Genomic DNA, 18222 nt, shown 5'->3' with positions numbered 1-18222 from the left:
AGATAATGGGTAGAAATCCTTAAGACATTTAGATCCATCTAACCGGTAATTAAGTTACATATTACAAATAAACTTATTTTCTGGTAATAACTAGGTCTTTATGAAGGATCATTGGCAGAGAAATTATAAATATATTAACTTATGGTACCCTTCTAAGAAACAATAGACTTTATAACTGATCTCACACATTAAAAACAAATCAGCCTGATATAGGGTACTTTTTTCAGGTTGACAGTGAATGAACGCACAGTACCAAAATGTTAGCACACTTAAAAAAAACATCAGTTTTGAAATTATAGCCATCTATGATTTACTTTTTTTCAGACAGATAATTGGACTATCATCATAGCCTTCTGAATGTCTAAAATATATTTTCTCCAGCACGCAGATTTCAGATTGAAAATATTTTCAAAACATACTGTGGTAAATGTACTTGCTGATACTACATACTCTGTACAAAGAAAATGAGAGGCAAGAAACTTTGGGAAAGAGAAAGCCTTTCTTGTTGGCCGTGAAACTGAGTGACGTGTGGAGACGATCTCTGCTGTATTTATAATAGACTCCTGTATGTTCTTGCAGTGTAAATAAAATTGGTATGAAATGACATTATAGTTTGTCAATAAACTAATTCTTCCTAATTTGTATCAGAGAAAGTTTTCAAAACCATAGATTTCTAATACCTAAATCTGCTTTGGAACCTGACAGTATAGCTTATACTGTAGCAAAAGCTTCATGACTTTTCCCTTTTGGAGTCTCACAATCACTGAAATACCATTACATTTCCCAGTAATCCAGGTAGTAAATAACTGAATTTGAATACTAAGTTGTGCTTTGTGCCTGCAAAAGAAGAAATTGGGTAAACCACATTATGTTTTACTTGATCCACAGGGCAATGGGAACACTGTTGCTTTCATTTTTTTCAGATGTGGAATCATTCTGGGAGTGTTAACTTGCTTGATGTAGAACTAAACTGAGTCTTGATTCTACATCTGTTTGTTTCACCTGAAAGTGTCCCTTACCTAGATATCTTTTGATGTTCTCATGATGGCATCTCCCCCCCACTATTTATTTCTTTAGTTCCCTTTTTTTTTTGTGGTACTGGGGTTCCTGGAAACCCTTCTACCTCCGGGCTACACTCCTAGACCTATTTTATACTTTTTATTTTATATATATATATCTATATATAGATAAATATATATTTGTGTGAGTGTGTGTGGTACTGGGGTTCCTGGAAGCCCTTCTACCTCCGGGCTACACTCCCAGACCTATTTTATGTGGAAACAGGGTCTCTTAAGCCAGCGAGGCTGGCTCCAAACCAGTGTGATCCTCCTGTCTCTACCTCCCAAGTGCGGGGATTACAAGCGTGCACCACCATGCCCGGCTCGTCAGTTTACTATGGGACTGAAGTTGAAACTAACTTAAAATATTCTAGATTTATAAAGTAATTGCTATACTAAGAATCCACTGAAAAACAAGGCTGTGAGTAGACAATCATATTGACACATAGAGATCACAGAGATGGGACTGGAAAACTCAATTAGAAACTCCGTGAAAAGTACTTTTTTTGTTGTTGGTGGTGGTACTGGGGTTCCTGGAAACTTCTACCTCCAGGCTACACTCCCAGACCTATTTTTTTTATATTTTTTATTTGGAAACAGGGTCTCAAGCCAGTGAGGCGCAGGGATTACAAGCATGCGCCACCACGCTCGGCCTCTTGTTTGTTTTGATGCTGGGTACTGAACTCAGGGCTTCTACCTGCAAGCCACACCCCCAGCCCTTTATTTTTTATTGTGAAACAGGGCCTTGCTAAGTTGCTAAAGGTTTAGGTTGCTGGATCTGGCCTCAAATCTGTGATCTCTTTGTTTCAGCCTCTAAAGTATTGGAATTATGAGCACCAACATGCCTAGCTCTGGTTCTTTTCTTTGAAAAGAAACTTCTTTACTGTACTTTCTAATGCCAACTATGGCCGCATCTAACTTTTCTCTTTTCAAAGAAATCTACTTGCTTCTTAAACATCAAAAAGCCAGAAACTTGTTTTCAAAAGATTCCCCATTTCTAGGTTGGGCACTAGTGGCACTGTTATTTTTATAAACACTCTGAAACCCCAGTGAGATCAGTGCTCAGTTTGAGATATAAAAGTACCCACAGTTCATTAGGCTATCACTTTTTGCACTGTTCTTTACTCCTAAATGGAAGCCAAGGAAGCTGGAGACAGGAAAGACATCATCATTTAGTTCATTCCTGAATTACAATTTTAAAAAAGGTTAACCTGGAAATCGTGGTATTCTACAGTAGTCCTTAATGTTTATGGACCAGGAAATAATCCATTAGTAAATAAGTATTTATTAATAAACCCATAAAAAATGAAATCACTCACATTGTGAGGACTAGTGCATACTGCATTCTGTTTTATTTTTTTGTTCTGAAGCCATTTGTTCCTGTTTTGAGAATGAATGATGGGTAAGTATGAACCAAAATGATTTTTCATCATAATTGAAGCCATTTTATAATGTAGAAATTCCTTTTTCCTATTTTAAGTAAAGAAAGTCCGTTCTTGAGAATATGTTGTCCAACAACTAAAACACACTCAGGATTTGTTACTTGTCTGTGATTTATACTGACTCCGCCTTCTGTTATCATCCGATACCTAAAAATAGAAATGTTTAGTAATTAAAGAGATCAATCACTGTTGATGTCTCCCCTTAAGACAATACATCATTATTTCACTTAAATTTCAGAGACTCTCTAGTGGAAACCTTTCAGTACTGGATTTTTTTGCCTTCGTTTTTACTTGATCAGACTGTCTCCGGCTAATCTTCAAGGAGGAAAAGATACAAGACAGTAAGTTTCTTATTTGGTGGACAAAGAGCTGGGTTATCTTATAGCTCTTTACAGAATTAGTCAATATTTGATAGTGGCTTTAAGAAATTAAGGTGAATAGGAAAAAATAGAGCTAGGAGTGTTTCTCAGAGGTAGAATGTCCCTGGGTTCAACCCCCAGTTCTGGGGGGGAAAAAAAGAATAGGAATGGAGGTTTATTTTCTCAAGAGCCCCCTCTCCCAATTCTTAGGGCAAAAAAGTCAGAAAAGAAACTTCAAAAAATAGGCAAGCAATGTCTTTGTAACTAGCAACCCAGGTTATATAAATCATCTGTAGCAATCTTTAGATCTTTAGGAAACTTCCTTATGAAACTGGAAAATCCTTGTAAATTACATCGTTGACTGCAAATAATAACAAATTGTTTAAAATAAAAGGAAAAAGGTTTTCTTAAAAATGAAATCACAAGCCAGGTGTGGTGATGCATGCTTATAATCCCAGCATTTGGAAGGCTGAAATGGCATGATCATGGTTCGCAGACAGCCTCAGCTACTTTACCCTTTGCAACTTAGTGAGAGACCCTGTTTCAAAATAAAGAATTAAAAATAAGATTGGGGGTGTGGCTCTGGGGTAAAATGCCCCTGGGTTCCCAGTACTGGGGAAAAAAAAAGAAGAAATCAGAAGCTGGGTGTGGTGACACACACTTGTACACCTAAACCCAGTACTGGGAGGCTGAGGCAGGAAGATGGTAGACCAGCCCCAGCAACTTAGCAAGATCCTGTTTCAAAATAAAAAACTAAATAGGGTTGGGGGTAGCTGGGCGTGGTGGCGCACGCTTGTAATCCCCGCGCTTGGGAGGCTGAGACGGGAGGATCGCACGGGTTCGAAGCCAGCCTCAGTTACTTAGTGAGACACTGTTTCCAAATAAAATATAAAAAAGGTCTGGGAGTATAGCCCGAAGGTAGAAAGCCTCTGGGTTCTACCCCCAGTACCCCCTTCCCCCAAAAAGACATCTAAACTAGGAGTGAGTAGCAACCTTCACGAGCTGGGCAAAAAAATATGGAAGTAGATATAAAGGAAGGCCTTGGAAGTTCTTAGGAAAGGAAGGCAAATGTTAGTTTTATTTTAATGTGTTACTAAAACTACTATGCATGGTTATATAAAACTCAACAAAAAGATTTTCTGTTTAAGGACAGATTTCTTTTAGTAAATGCTAAAATATAATTATATTATTAATATTATTATTATACAAATAAGCCTTAAGGCTTATTCACCAGACATGTTCTATAATTTGTTTAAATACAAAAACCAAACCAGGCGTGGTGGTACACATTTGTAATCCCAGTACTTGGGAGGCTGAGACAGGAAGATCTCAGGTTTGCAGCCAGCCTTAGCAACTTAGTGAGGTGCTATGTCAAAATAAAAAATAAGGCTGAGGATGTAGCTCAGAGGTAGAATTCCCCTGAGTTCAATCCCTAGTACCTTCCCAAAATAAAATAATGAATATAAGGGCCAATCCTATTTAGCCTATAAAATATAAAAATACAGTGAATAGTATTTAGAAGTCCAGCTAAATCAGGGTTATCTTAAGTAGTTGGGTAAAACTCCAGTATAAGCAAGTGCAACATAGGAAATTTCTGAAGAAAGTGAAAAATTAAGCCGGGGGTGGTGGAGCATGCTTGTAATCCCAGCATTTGGGAGGTTGAGACAGGAAGATCTGGGTTCGTGACCAGCCTCAGCTCCTTAGGCCCTTTGCAACTCAAGTGAGACCCTGTTTCAAAATAAGAATAAAAAGTAGGGCTGGAAGTGTAGCTCAGAGGTAAAATGCCCCTGGGTTCCATCCCCAGTGCTGCCAAAAAAAAAAAAAGAGAGAAAATGAAAAATGCTTCCACAATGAAGAACATTCTTAAAAACAGCAACTTGCGAACCGCCCTCCTTCCAGCCCCGCCCCGCGCTCCTCATCTCCGCGCATGGCTTGGACAATCGGCCTTTTTGCCGGGTGGAGTTGCGCTCGGGTGGATCCGCAGCTACTTTGTAGCGGGTTCCAGGCTGGCCCCTGCCCGCTGCTGCATGAGCCCGGTCTGTGGCCGACCTTGGCTCCGGGGGTGTTTTTGTAATGTCAGCGGAGGTCAGCAGCCTCAGTTCTAAGCGCAGGTTGAAAACTGGAAGGACAAGCCATTGAAGCTGAGATGTACTCGTGCTGGTATTTCAACTGACCTACACTGGTATACTCTACTGTTAGGATGGGAAATGTTTCATGAAGTGAATTTTTTCTTTTACATGTAATATCCGTGCCTGTGCACTGTGGCAGGAGTTAAGAGTATCAGGACAGTGGTCATGTTGACAGCAATATGGTAGATGATTTATGTAACCCAACTTATCACATCTTTGAGGTAGATATTATTTCACTTTGCAGATGAATAGGTAAATGGGTTAGGTTGGAACTTGTTCCCACCACATAAGTAATTCTGAACAAGGATCCTTTGTTTTGTTATCCCTTTTTCTTTGTGATACTGAGAATGGAACTAAGGAGCATTCTACCCCTGAACTACACCCCCAGCTCCATTTTTTACTTATTTTGAAACAGGGTCTCGCTGAGTTGCAAAGGGCCTAAGTAGCTGAGGCTGGCTGAGAACCCGATCCTCCTGTCTCAGCCTCTCATGCTGGGATTACAAGTGTGCGCCACCATGCCTTGCATGGTATCCCACTCTTCAGCTGGGCATGGTGTATACCTGTAAATCCTCAGTACTTTATGGGCTGAGACAATTGCAGCAACGTAGTTAGGCACAATTTCTAGATAAATTGGAGGTAGGGTTGTAGCTCAAGGGATAGAATGTTCTTTGGTTTAATCCCCAGTAATTTATAAAATAGATACCATATAGTGGCCTTGAGCCTAGCTTCCTAAATTGGGATTAAAGGGAACACATATCAGCATGTTAGGCATTTTTGATGTAGCATAATGAGGTATAGAAAGTTAAAGGACATGGCACTGATCCTGTCTTGGAAGCATACTCTTGTAGTCACATTTGGAAGGCTGAGATAGGCTCAAAGCCAACCTTGGCAACTGATCAAGGTTCTCAGCAACTTAGTGAGACCCTGTTTCTAAACAAAATTTGGGGCTGGGGCTTGGAGGTATAATGCCTCTGGGTTCAATTCCCAATACCAAAAAGACATGGTGCTAGATTATCAACTGGGGCAAGTTTTCATAAGGAAGAAAAGTGACAATCTGACAAGATACACGTATGGAGCCCGCTATATGCTAGTAAACATTCATTCCTAGTAACAGTCTGCATGTGGAACAATTGAGGGGTTTAAAGCCTGTATGCCAAGTTACAAATAGCTCGTTTTCTCGAATTTTCAAATAAAAGTATTTCACATTTAAAAAAAAAAAAAAAACAGCAACTTGCTAGAGGGGAAGTGTGTGATACCACCCTCAAATCTGGTGTATATAAAATAAACCAGCATATTAGGGAATCAACATGGTGGGGTGTGACCTATATAAAATATCAAATGTCAGCCAGTCATGGTGGTGCATGCTTGTAATCCCAGTACCTGGGAAGCTGAGAGGATGATCACAGGTTCACACCAGCCTCAACTACTTGGTGAGGCCCTCCACAACTTAGTGAGACCCTATTTAAAAATAAAGAATAAAAAATAGTGCTGGAGGTATAGCTCAGAGGTAGAATGCCTCTGGGTTCAATCTCCAGTACTGCAAAAATAAGAAACATTGAATGTCTTAAATTGAAATGGGCATATAAATTCATAAGGTTGTTACTACAAACTACCTAATATTCACCTTGGGAATTGCATTTTTCTTATTTAGGAAGTGAGGAGAATACTTTAATTCCTAAATAAAACTGTATTATTTGGGAATAATACATTTGCTCCACAAGAAATAACTTGGCAGCTGGTCAAGAGGCCCATACCTGTAATCCCAGCTACTCTGGAAACTGAGGCAGGAAGATTACCAAGTTTGAAGCCAGCCTGGGCAACTTCGTGAGACCCTGTTTCAAAATAAAAGTTCCAGACCAGGTGTGGTGGTACCCACGTATAATCCCTGTACTTGGGAGGCAGAGAAAGGAGAATGGCAAATTCAAGGACAGCCTCAGCAATATAGTGAGATCCCTAACATCCCTGTGAGACCCTGTTTCAAAACCAAAAGTAAAAAGGGGTTGGGGTATAGCTCAGAGGTGGATCCACATGCCCCTGGGATCACTCCCCAGTACTGCACACACAAACTAACAAAAAGGGCTCAGGATGTAGTTTATGGCAGCGCACCCTGGGTCTAAGCACCGCTGCCCCTGGCCCTCCCACATAAGTAGTCTGGCATATAACTGATGCTTTCCACTTAAAACCGGACAGTGAGATGTTGAAGGAAAAGCGTTCACCAAAAGACATGCAAGTCATTTATGAACCCATGGTTATGAATGACGTGTTATAGTTGTGCTTCTTTCAGTTGTCTTGGAGAATCTGCCTCTACCCCAAAGAGCCCAGGATTTCTCTATAAGGAGAGGCTTTGGATCGCCTGACATTCTCAGTTTTCGGACCAACTTAACTTCTGCAAGGAATGAAAAGCCATGAAAACCTTATTAGGAAAAGACCCTCTGAGAACACATGTCGTGCCCTGTAATATTTAATGATGAGTCAACTGTGAATCAACGCGTTCAGGAGCCTTACCCTCGGGGGCCATCTGGAATGGCGTTGGCTTTGCGGCACGTATCAAGGACGCTCGTTCCGGGGTCAAGAACTAATTCAGAAAACGAAGCTTCCTTAAACAACTCTTTTAACTCTTGATCAGACATGACCTCTAGTGCATCTATGCTGCTATTATAAAGGGCTTTTGTACACCTGAAAAACACATTTTGAAAACACACCATGAAACTGCTTAAATATATATTCAAATACTCATTACCCAACAACGGAGTATTCATTATGTTCCAAACTGTTGAAACTTGTAAAATTCAGAAATGCAAGATTGTCTTGATGAAAGGTGATCTTTCTTTCCAATAAACAGGCATTGAGAGCATTTAAATAGTGGCAGTGCTTGTCAGTAAACGACAAGATAACATTGAGAGCACAGCTCCAAAGTTTTCCAAGTCTATCAAATAAGTAACTTTGTCAAGTATTTTTTTTTTTGGTACTGGGGATTGAACCCAGGAGCATTCTACCTCTGAGCTACAACCTCAGCCCTATATTTTATTTTTAATTTGAAACAGGGCCTTACTAGGTTGATGAAAGTCTCACTACTTGTGGAGGTGGTCTTCGAACCTGAGATCCTACTGTCTCAGCCTCCCAAGTGCTGGGATGACAGGTGCACACCACCATGCCTGGCTGTCAAGGGTTCTTCTAAAGGCTACCTCTTAGCAGAATCCAGTCCTTCTCGACCGTGAACGAGCTTTGTTACTTCTGCAGCAAGCCGTTTCTGAGGACCTCTTTTTTCTGGTTCTTTGACGTGCAGCTGCATCATGTGGTCAATCTCTGAAAGTGGCAGAAAAGTGAAGAGTTTCAGGTACCTGCAAGACAAATATAAAGTGTCAGATTTATATCACATACCGAATGTCTACTCCAATCCTCTTAGAGTTAAAAGAGGATCTTGTTTACTTTTATTTCTAAACATGCAGAACTGATAAACTGATAATGTAACATACACGTGCACACTCCTGACCGAAACTGTTATGATTCTGCAATATTTGTTTTGATTTTTCCTTTTTCTTTTGTGGTGCTGGGAATTGAAGCCAGGAACATTCTACCTCTGAACTACATCCCCAGCCCTATCTTACTTTCTATTTGGAAATAGTCTCACTAAGTTGCTACAAGCCTCACTAAATTGCTGAGGCTGGCTTTAAACCTGAGATCTTTCTGTCTCAGCCTCCTAAATACTGAGATTACAGAACCACATGCTTGGCTTGATTTTTCCTTTTTAAAAATTTATTTATTCATTTATTTTTGGTGGTACTGGGGTTCCTGGAAATCCTTCTACCTCTGGGCTACACTCCCAGACCTATTTTATATTTTTTTAAATTTGGAAACAGGGTCTCTTAAGCCAGTTGGGGCTGGCTTCAAACTTGTGCAATCCTCCTGTCTCAGCCTCCCAAGCACAGGGATTACAAGCGTGTGCCTCCATGCCCGGCGATTTTTCCTTTTTAAAATGAATGAAAAGAGCCTATTTTATACTTTATTTGGAAACAGGGTCTCACTAAGTTATTGAGCCTCACTAAATTAGCGAAGGCTGGCTTTGAACCTGTGTGATCCTCCCGTCTCAGCCTCCCAAGGGCTGGGATTACAAGCGTTAACCACCATGCTCTCAACCCACTCTTAAGAACTCACCTTTCAACAGAATCATCTTGCTGTCTCACAAAGAATTGATACAATTCAAATGGAGATGTCTTCTCTCTGTCCAGCCAAACAGCATTGCCTGCAGACTTTCCCAGCTTTGCGCCAGTTGTATTTGTAATTAAAGGAACAGTGATTCCAAATACATCTTCTCCAGTCAACCTAGGTGTAAAGAAAAACTCCATGGCATAGAAGCGGCAGGTTCCCTTCAGACTTCAGTCTGGTTACTTGCTCCAAGAAAACTTCCTTGCCTCCTAAATCTGGATTCTTGTCCCTCTTATGTACAGTACAGCATTCACTCATGCACCCTTATTTGCATTTATCATCCTGAACTACATTTGCATGAATGGCCTGGAGCAAACCAAGAGGAAGTGATTTTCAAAGGCTGGGTGGGAAGAGGAGAGGAAACAGTGAAGAGGGAGTCAGAAGAAACACTAAAGTTAAGATTTTTTTGTGTGTGTGTGGCACTGGGGATTGAGCACAGGGGCATTCTACCTCAAGCTAAACCCCTAGCCCAATTTTGTCTTTATTTGAAAACAGGGTCTCCTTGTTTCATGTAAGTCTCACTACTTGCCGAGACTGTCCTCGAGCCCACAATTTCCTGTTTCAGCCTCCCAAGTACTGGGATTACGTGTGCTACCACGCCCAGCTGTTTTAAGAGGATTTTAAGAATGAGTTTTGCACAGTAGCAAATGGGCTGGTCCTGTACTTCATCTTCCTCTAGAAACTGAGGTTAAAATTTGCATTACTTGGCCGGACGTGATGGCGCACACTTGTAATCCCCGCGCTTGGGAGGCGAGACAGGAGGACTGAGCAGGTTTGAAGCCAGCCTCGCTGGCTTAAGAGATCCTGTAAAAATATAAAATAAAGGCAGCATTCCACTATCTTCGTAATGAATCGCAGGCTACTAGTGTGTAAATTATTTAGTTCATGGGGTTTGGGAGCGTCTAAAGGCGCTTACTTGTTGATAAACTCGTATCCGGATACGATGTTGCCCAGCTGATCAGACCCGCCCAGCTGGACCCGGCATCCATAATGCTTGAACAGGTAATAGAAATCGTAAGCCTGGAGCACCTGGTAAAGGAACTCGGCCAAGCTCATGCCCTCGGGGCTTTTGAGTCGCGTCTGCACGCTCAGCCGGCTCAGCAGCGTGCCCATGCGGAAGTGGCCGCCCACGGCCGCCAGGAAGTCCACCAGGTGCTGCTCGGCGTACCAGGCCGAGTTGTCCAGCACGGTGAAGCTGCCCCAGGCACGCCCATCGGAGAAGAGCTGCTGGTGATGGGCGGCCAGGGCCTCGAGGCCGCGGCGGAGGGCTCGCGCGTTGGCTCGCACCCGCTCCGCGCCCAGCGCCTCGCGCTCCTTGGTGCGGCCGCTGGGGTCCCCCAGGCGCGCAGTGGCGCCGCCCACCAGCGCGATCACGTTGTGCCCCGCTCGCTGGAAGTGAAACAGGCCCAGCAGCGTCAGCAGATGCCCCACGTGGAGCGAGTCGCCCGTGGGGTCGAAGCCGCAGTAAACGGTCTGGGGAGAGTGGCCCGCCTGGCCACGGTCGAAGAGCTCCGGGAGCTCCACCTTCGTACCCGTCTCCGGGAAGAACTCCTTGAACAGGCCCCGGGCCTTCTTCGCCGCCAGCAGTCCTTGAGCGCCCGAGTGAGCCTTACGCAGCCCCGGGTGCAAAATTGCCCGCAGGCCCGGGCTCCGAGACCACCGGCCCCGGGAAAAGCTCCGCAGCATGGGCGCCGCCATCTTGGAGGCGGCGCGAAGGGAATGCAGGCTTCTCAGAGGCCCCGCCCCTCGGCGCGCCCTCCCGCCTTTACAGCGTCTTTCTGCGCATGCTCGGGAAGCGGGAGGCCGTTGCTTAGTTACGGAGCATGCGCACTCGGCAGTCCCTGGAGTTCTATCAATTCCACCAGCTGGCCTCTCAAGTTCCCTGAATCTTAAATTGCTCATTCCCGATGTGGTTATGTTTATGATGCTAGTTCCTACCTCACAGGGTTGTTTTGAGGATTAAGAATAAAAGAACTTGGTACATAGTACTCTGGAAACGTTAACTTTCATTTAAGTCTCCGCGTAACATGATGTGCACACACCAGCAGTCTCAGAACTTGCGAGGCTTAGACAGGAAAATCGCAGGTTCCAGGCCAGCCTCAGCAACCTGGCGAGAACCTGTTACAGAACAAGGTGTGTGTGTGTGTGTGTGTGTGTGTGTGTGTGTGTGTGTGTGTGTGTTGGAAGTGTAGCTCGTAGAAGGCCTCTGAGTTCGATTCCCAATAACAAAAAAAATTGTGGTGCGCAAATTTTTTGAAGTTTCCTTGCAGAAACTTGTGCACAGAGATTGTGAAAGGTTAGGAATTGGTTTAACTAAATAGTGGAGATATAGGGTTGGTGCTGAGATGGTATTTCCTAGTGCAGAATTCCCAGGTGGATGATTGCCTTAGCACTAGTATGTATTGGTTTCTCCTGGAGGTGGCAGCCTTGTCCAAGGCATAGATAGAGAAAAGTCAACCCAAATGCCTAACTCCCCGTTTGTTTATTTAACTACAGCTGGCACCTGGCATGAGTGGATTCAAATTAGTAATCATATTGTCCCAGGTGTCAAGAGCACGTCATTCACCAGGAGCGGGTTCTCATTGGCAGCGTGCTGGCAGGTGATCCAGCCTCAAAATCCCATTTTAGAATCTGATTCCTAGGACCATTTTCAAAACCAACTATCTCAGGTTGCTTTCCTGGACCCCAAATTGGAGATGGTGCAGGAGGATGACTCGGATGATTCCACGGGGACCCTGGAACTGACGTCTGGAGCCCTGAATTGCAGCAAGGCACTGACTGTTGCATCCCCTTATTGACTAGTCTAAATATGGATGGCTCTGAGGAGGAGGCAGAACCTTGGGCAAGCCCTTCCTGTGAGGGCCACCTGCAGAAAGGGACTCAGCTGCAAGTCATGAACAGCCAACACTCCCAAGAGCTGCAAGATTGGGCTCCTTGCCCTGGGGCAGGGATCTGGACCAAGTCCCACACCATTCCCTACCAGACTTGTAAGTTTTTGAACATTAAGTCATTAAGTAAATAAAATCTTGTTTTAATAGTATTTTAGCCAACGTTTCCATGGGTTTGACCAAATTTCCTGATGAGGCATTTTATTTGGCTCATAGGTTTAGAGGTTGAGTTCACAATTCACAGGCAGAAACCATAAAGGTAGGGCGTGTGGTGGAGAAAAACCTCTCTCAGTGATGGCAGCTGAGCGGACAAAAGGGGACCAGGCACATATGTTGTCACCAAGACCACGCCCCCACTGGCTTACCTCCTCCAGCCATGCCCCACCTTCCTGAACTGGGGAACCATTCTTTTATCCCATGAGCTGTGTGTGTGTGTGTGTGTGTGTGTGTGTGTGTGTGGTACTGGGGATGGAACCCAGGGAGCTTCTACCTCTGGACTACACCCCCAGACCTATTTTTTATACTTATTTGAAAACAGGGTCTCACTAAGCTGCTGAGGCTGGCTTCAAACCTGTGATCCTTCTGTCTCAGTCTCCCAAGTACTGGGATTACAAGCATGCACCACCACGCCCGGTTCCCCATGAGCTTTTGAGGGGGACATCCTAAACCCAAACCACAACCTTTAGTTTCAGTGACTTGAAATTCTCATTGCCAGTAGTAATGGCAATAGAATTTTTTATATTCATTCAACAGACTATGTATTACAACCTCTGTTGCTGAAGAAAATTTTGAAATAGGGTCTCATGAAACCAAGAGGCTGACCTCAAAACTGCTATCTTTCTATGTGAGTCTCCCAAGTACCGGGATTACATGCATGTGCCACCATGCCTGGCTTCAGGCACTGTTTTAATGGCTTACAACACATTCTGAGCCAAAGCAAGCTTTTGCCCTCACGGAGGTGAAGTGGCTCTGCGGAGCTGTTTCTCTGAGGAGTCTTTTTCGCCAGCCATCGCCTTCTGATCAGGCTCTCTTTGCCACCCTCAATCCTTGCAGCAGAGAAAGACCCTAAAGTCATGAGTGAGGAAAGTGTGGGTAGACTGGAGCTGGGAGAGACAAATGCTTCATCATGTGATGGGGCGGGCACCTGTGCAGGAGGTGGCTAGCTGTTCATGAGTGGGGGGAAGGGCTCTCCTCTTACACCACTCTTTCTCTTCCTTTTCTTTTCTTTCTTCCTTTCTTCTTTCTTTCTTCCCTTTTTCTCTCTTTCTTCTTTCTTTCTTTTTTCTTTCATTCATTTGTTCATTCTAATACTAAGGATATTAGATTTAAAGCAAATCTTTATAAACATGAGTCAGTGATACTATTTGCATTAGGAGGTGGGCAGCCTTCAAAGCACATAATAAAAGATGCATAAAGGAGGCCCTCGGCAGTGGCCACCCAGCTACTGTCCACGCCTTCTGAACTTGGAACATATCTATGGCAGTAACCGGAACAGTAGTCCCTGAGTTAGATGACAGGGGCAGGAGTAATGGTACTGATACCAACAACAGCGACTGCAGCTAGCATGAGTGAATGTGTGTGGGCATTGTGATAACTGCTTCACACGCGTTCTTTTATTTAATTCTCATAAAATCTCTAGAGAGAATTCTCCTTTTTTTTTTTCGTCCTGAGGATTGAACCCAGAGGCATGCTACCACTAAGGGACACCCTCATCCCTTTTTCTTTTTTTTTTTTTTGTAAACAGTGTCTCACTAAGTTGTGAGGCTGGCTCAAACTGGTGATCCTCCTGTCTCAGCCTCACAAGTACTGGGATTACAGGTGTGCCACTGTAACTAGCCGCATCACATTTTTTTTGTGTGTGTGTGGTACTGGGGTTCCTGGAAACCCTTCTACCTCCGGGCTACACTCCCACACCTATTTTTAAAATATATATATTTTGGAAACAGGGTCTCCTAAACCAGTGAGCCTGGCTACAAACCTGCTCGATCCTCCTGTCTCCGCCTCCCAAGCGCAGGGATTACAAGCGTGCGCCACCACGCCCGGTACCCCATCACATTTTAAAGTTTAAGAATATGTGCAGCTGCATGGGGCTGGGTACAGTGGCATGTGCCTGTAATCCCAGTGCTTGGGATTACAGGTCATAAGCCTATGGGTCAAATGAGGCACAGTGGTGCTTACCTGTGATCACAGCTACTGGGAGCCTGGGACAGGAGAACCACAAGTTTGAGGCCAGCCTTAATCCCAGGCTGTGACAGGAGGATGGAAGGTTCAAGGCTGGCCTCAGCAATGGAGTGAGACCCTGTCTGAAAATTAAAAAATGATAAAATAGGGCTGGGGGTATAGCTTGGAGAGAGAATGCTCCTGAGTTTAATTGAGTAACCCCCCCACAAGGAACACTTGTATTTACACTGACTAATTTACAAAATTCTCTTGATAGTCAAAGGATACACATGCAGACAAGAAGGAGTTAATTCCCTTGGAGTCCCTTGCACTCTGTCCAAGAGGGAAAGAACTGGAAGATGTTGAAAAACTGGGTAAGTTTCCAATGGGGTGAAAAATTTGGAAAGTAAACTGGGATTTCCCACATGTAAACACAGAAAAGAGGTATGACTGCAAATAAAACTTGTACTACTTTTCATTAGAAAAATAACTTTGATACATAATAAAATGTGATTTCAGTCATTTGATTGTAATGTTCTGAGATTAAGGTCATAAGCCTATGGGTCAAACGAGGCACAGCGGTGCACACTTGTGATCTCAGCTACTGGGAGGCGGGGACAGGACGACCACAAGTTTGAGGTCAGCCTCAGCAACTTAGTGAGACTCTGACTCAAAATTAAAAAATAAAAGAGCTAAAGATGTAGCTGAGTGGGTACCAGTTTCTTTTACATCTTTCCCAACGTTAAACACTAATGATCTATAGATTGCATTGCATCTTTCTTTTTTATCATTTTACATCATGCCTTGGCAAAGTTTCTATCAGCACAAAGATAGTACCTGCATTATTTTTATAGTCTCATAATGAGCTATAACTTAGTTTAGGTAACCAATACTTATTGATCATCAATAGCACCAGTCTTCAGCAATAATAAACACTTTTATGTGAGTATTCTTGCATATGTCATTTACACTCATGCTAATGCATCTGTAGTATGAATTCCTAGACATTTAATTACTTGTCAAAGTTTCTATGATTTCCACTTTTTTCCCCACCTGCTGCTGTGGATGAAGCTTTTAATAGGTATTAGCAATTATTACCAGCAACAAGTGAGAGTAAGTAATGTGTCCTTTACAATGCCAGGAACTGTGCTTTGCGGGTAGTAAACACATATTCATTTGCTGACTTTATTAAATATTGTAAAAATCAAATACAGCTAGGTAGGTGAAATAAATCATTAGTGTATCAGTGTATCATCTTAAGACCAAAGCAATCCAGGTGTGGTGGTCCATGCCTGTAATTCTAGTACTTTGGAGGCTGAGACAGGAGGATAACAGGTTAGAGGCCAGTCTTGGCAACTCAGCAAGACCCTACTTTAAAAAAATAAGACTGGGAGTATGGTTTGGAGGTAGTATGCCCCTGCATTCAATCCCCAGTCACACACACACACACACACACACACACACACACACACACACACAGCAGAAAGAAGGGTAGCGCAAATCAAAACTCTACTGAGATTCCATCTAACTGCAGTTAGAATGACATACTAGAACATACCATCATGAACACAAACAATAGTAAATACTGGTGAGGATGTGAGGAGATAGATTGTAAAGTAGTACAATTACTGTGGAGATAAGTGTGAAGGGTCCTTTAGACACTAGGAGTGGAACTACCACATGACTCAGCTGAACCACTCCTTGGTATCTTTCCAAAAGAATTAAGGTAAGAGTGCTGTAGTGTCGCATGCACATCTATGTTTGTAGCAGTACATTCTACAATACCAAATTATGGTATTAGTCAACCACTAAGCCAAGCATGGGAAGGAGGGATGGGGAGGGCATAGGGTGGGATTGGGTAGGGGCTAAATGGGTGATGTATGTCCCCACAAGTGTTTTACCCCATTATGATATATGAATATAATGCACCAATAAAAAATAAAAAGAAAATAAAAAAAAGAAAAACGATCTGGGCGTGTTGGAGAGAGTCCAGCAGTGTCAGGTGGAAATCCCAGCAGTGCATCCCAGGGAACTCAGTGCGCCTGTCTGCCTCACTCCTTTATGCTGCGCTGGGGGCCTTGGTGCCCTCGGAACAGTAGATCCTGCTCTACGCGGTGAGGCTGTGGCCTCCACTCTTGGAGGGGAGATAAAATCCATTCCTGCTGAGTGCTCAATCTCACAACCTCTTCAAAACACACATACTGTCTTCATTTATTAAAAAAACATTGAAGAGGGGCCATGTTGGCAGTGGCAGCAGCCAGGATTCAGGAGATGCAGACAAATCCTATCCAATCCACCTTGAACTTTTGAAAAAAAATCTCTGCGAAGGGGAACTGCTCCTGCTGCACATGCTTAGGAACTCTGGACAACATACCATGTAAGGAAGGTGCTCAGGGGTGAATCAGGAGGACGGTGGCGGCAGGGGCAGTGGTGGCAGGGACGGCAGTGGGCAGTATTTGGGAGAGGCAGAGATCTGATTCAATCAACCTTGAACTTTTGAAGAAATCGCCCCAAAGGTAGACTGCTACTGTCGCGAATGCTCGGGAATTCTGGACAATCTGCTTTGTGGGAAAGTTGTTTGGGAGAGAATTGAGACAGCAGTGGCGGCCAGTAGTTGGGAAAGGCATAGATCTGATCCATTCCATCTTGAACTTTTGAAGAAATCCCCGCAAAGGTAGACTGCTACTTCCACACATGCTCAGGAATTCTGGACAACATGCTGTGTGGGAAAAGCGTTTGGGAGAGAACTGAGATGGTGGTGGCAGAGGCGGCAGCGGCAGCCAGTATTTGGGAGAGGCAGAGATCTGATCTAAACCACCTTGATCTTTTGAAGAAATCTCCCCAAAAGTAGACTGCGACCACTGCGCATGCTCAGGAATTCTAGACACCGTGCTATGTGAGGAAAGTGTTTGGAAGAGAACTGAGATGGTGGTGGCAGCAGCGGCGGCGGTGGTGGCCATTATTTGGGAGAGGCAGAGATCTGATCCAATCCACCTTGATCTTTTAAACAAATCTCCCCAAAGGTAGAATGCTACCGCCACAAATGTTCAGGAACTTGGGACAACATGCTGTGTGGGAAATGTGCTCGGAAGAGAACCAAGATGGTGGTGGTGGCGGCGGTGGCAGTGGTGACCAGTGCTTGGAGGGGCAGACACAGCCAGTCCAATCCACCTTGAACTTTTGAGAAAATTCCCTCTAAAGTAGACTCTTCCTGCCCCACATGCTCGGGGATTCTGGACAACATGACAAGTGGTAAAAGTGTTTGGGGCATATCAGAGGGAGCCCCTCATAGCTGGGTTGGGCCGCCATGCTGGGTGTTCTGTGAGACATCAGCCCTCATGGCCACCGCACTCCTCTGTGCAGTGCGGGAGGCCAGGTACATGTGGAGCAGCAGAGCCTGCTCTCTGTAGAGAAGCAGTGGACCTCTGCCTTTGAAGGGGAGACAAAATTCATTGCCACTAGGCATTTGGGCTCCTAGCTTTTGCAAAAGACACGTACTGCTTTCTCATATTAAAAAAAAAAAAAAAAAAGGAAGCCGGGTGTGGTGGCGTATGCTTGTAATCCTTGCACTTGGGAGGAGGAGACAGGAGGATTGTGCTGGTTCGAAGCCAGCCTCACTGGCTTTAGATACCCTGTTTCCAAATAAAAATATAAAAATAGGTCTGGGAGTTTATCCCGGAGATAGAAGGGGTTCTAGGAACCCTAGTGCCACCAAAAAAAAAAAAGAAAAGAAAAAAAAAGAAGAAAAAAGGAAACATCTGTAGACGACCTGCTCACAGTGACAAGAGACTGGAGCCCACTGCACCGTGAGGCTGGTACTGGGGCCGTTGAGGCCAGGATTGGAGCCTGCCATGAGGCAAGGCTGGTGCTGGGGCCAGCAAGGCTGGGATCAGAGTCTTCCATGAGATGAGGCTGTTGCTGGGGCCTTTGAGGCTGGGATCGGAGCCTGTCATTTGGCGAGGCCAATGCTAGTACCAGCA

At 44.0% G+C, this 18222-nt stretch overlaps 1 protein-coding gene across 1 annotated transcript; it reads right to left on the bottom strand.

Moving 5' to 3' along the window:
• Window positions 1-2487: 2487 nt before the first annotated feature.
• Window positions 2488-10892, bottom strand: YARS2 (tyrosyl-tRNA synthetase 2; the record flags this gene model as incomplete). The annotated part of the gene is made up of 5 exons (XM_080706492.1): window positions 2488-2647; window positions 7494-7664; window positions 8174-8329; window positions 9144-9311; window positions 10111-10892. The coding sequence occupies 5 exons, from the start codon at window positions 10890-10892 to the stop codon at window positions 2488-2490; spliced, it is 1437 nt and encodes a 478-aa protein (XP_080562618.1).
• Between the last annotated feature and the right edge of the window lie 7330 nt (window positions 10893-18222).

The sequence above is a fragment of the Muscardinus avellanarius genome (assembly GCF_963383645.1).
Source record: "Muscardinus avellanarius genome assembly, chromosome: 11".
Taxonomy (NCBI): domain Eukaryota; kingdom Metazoa; phylum Chordata; class Mammalia; order Rodentia; family Gliridae; genus Muscardinus; species Muscardinus avellanarius.
Note: the sequence above shows the minus strand (reverse complement) of the source record. Positions and strands in the feature narration are given on the sequence as shown.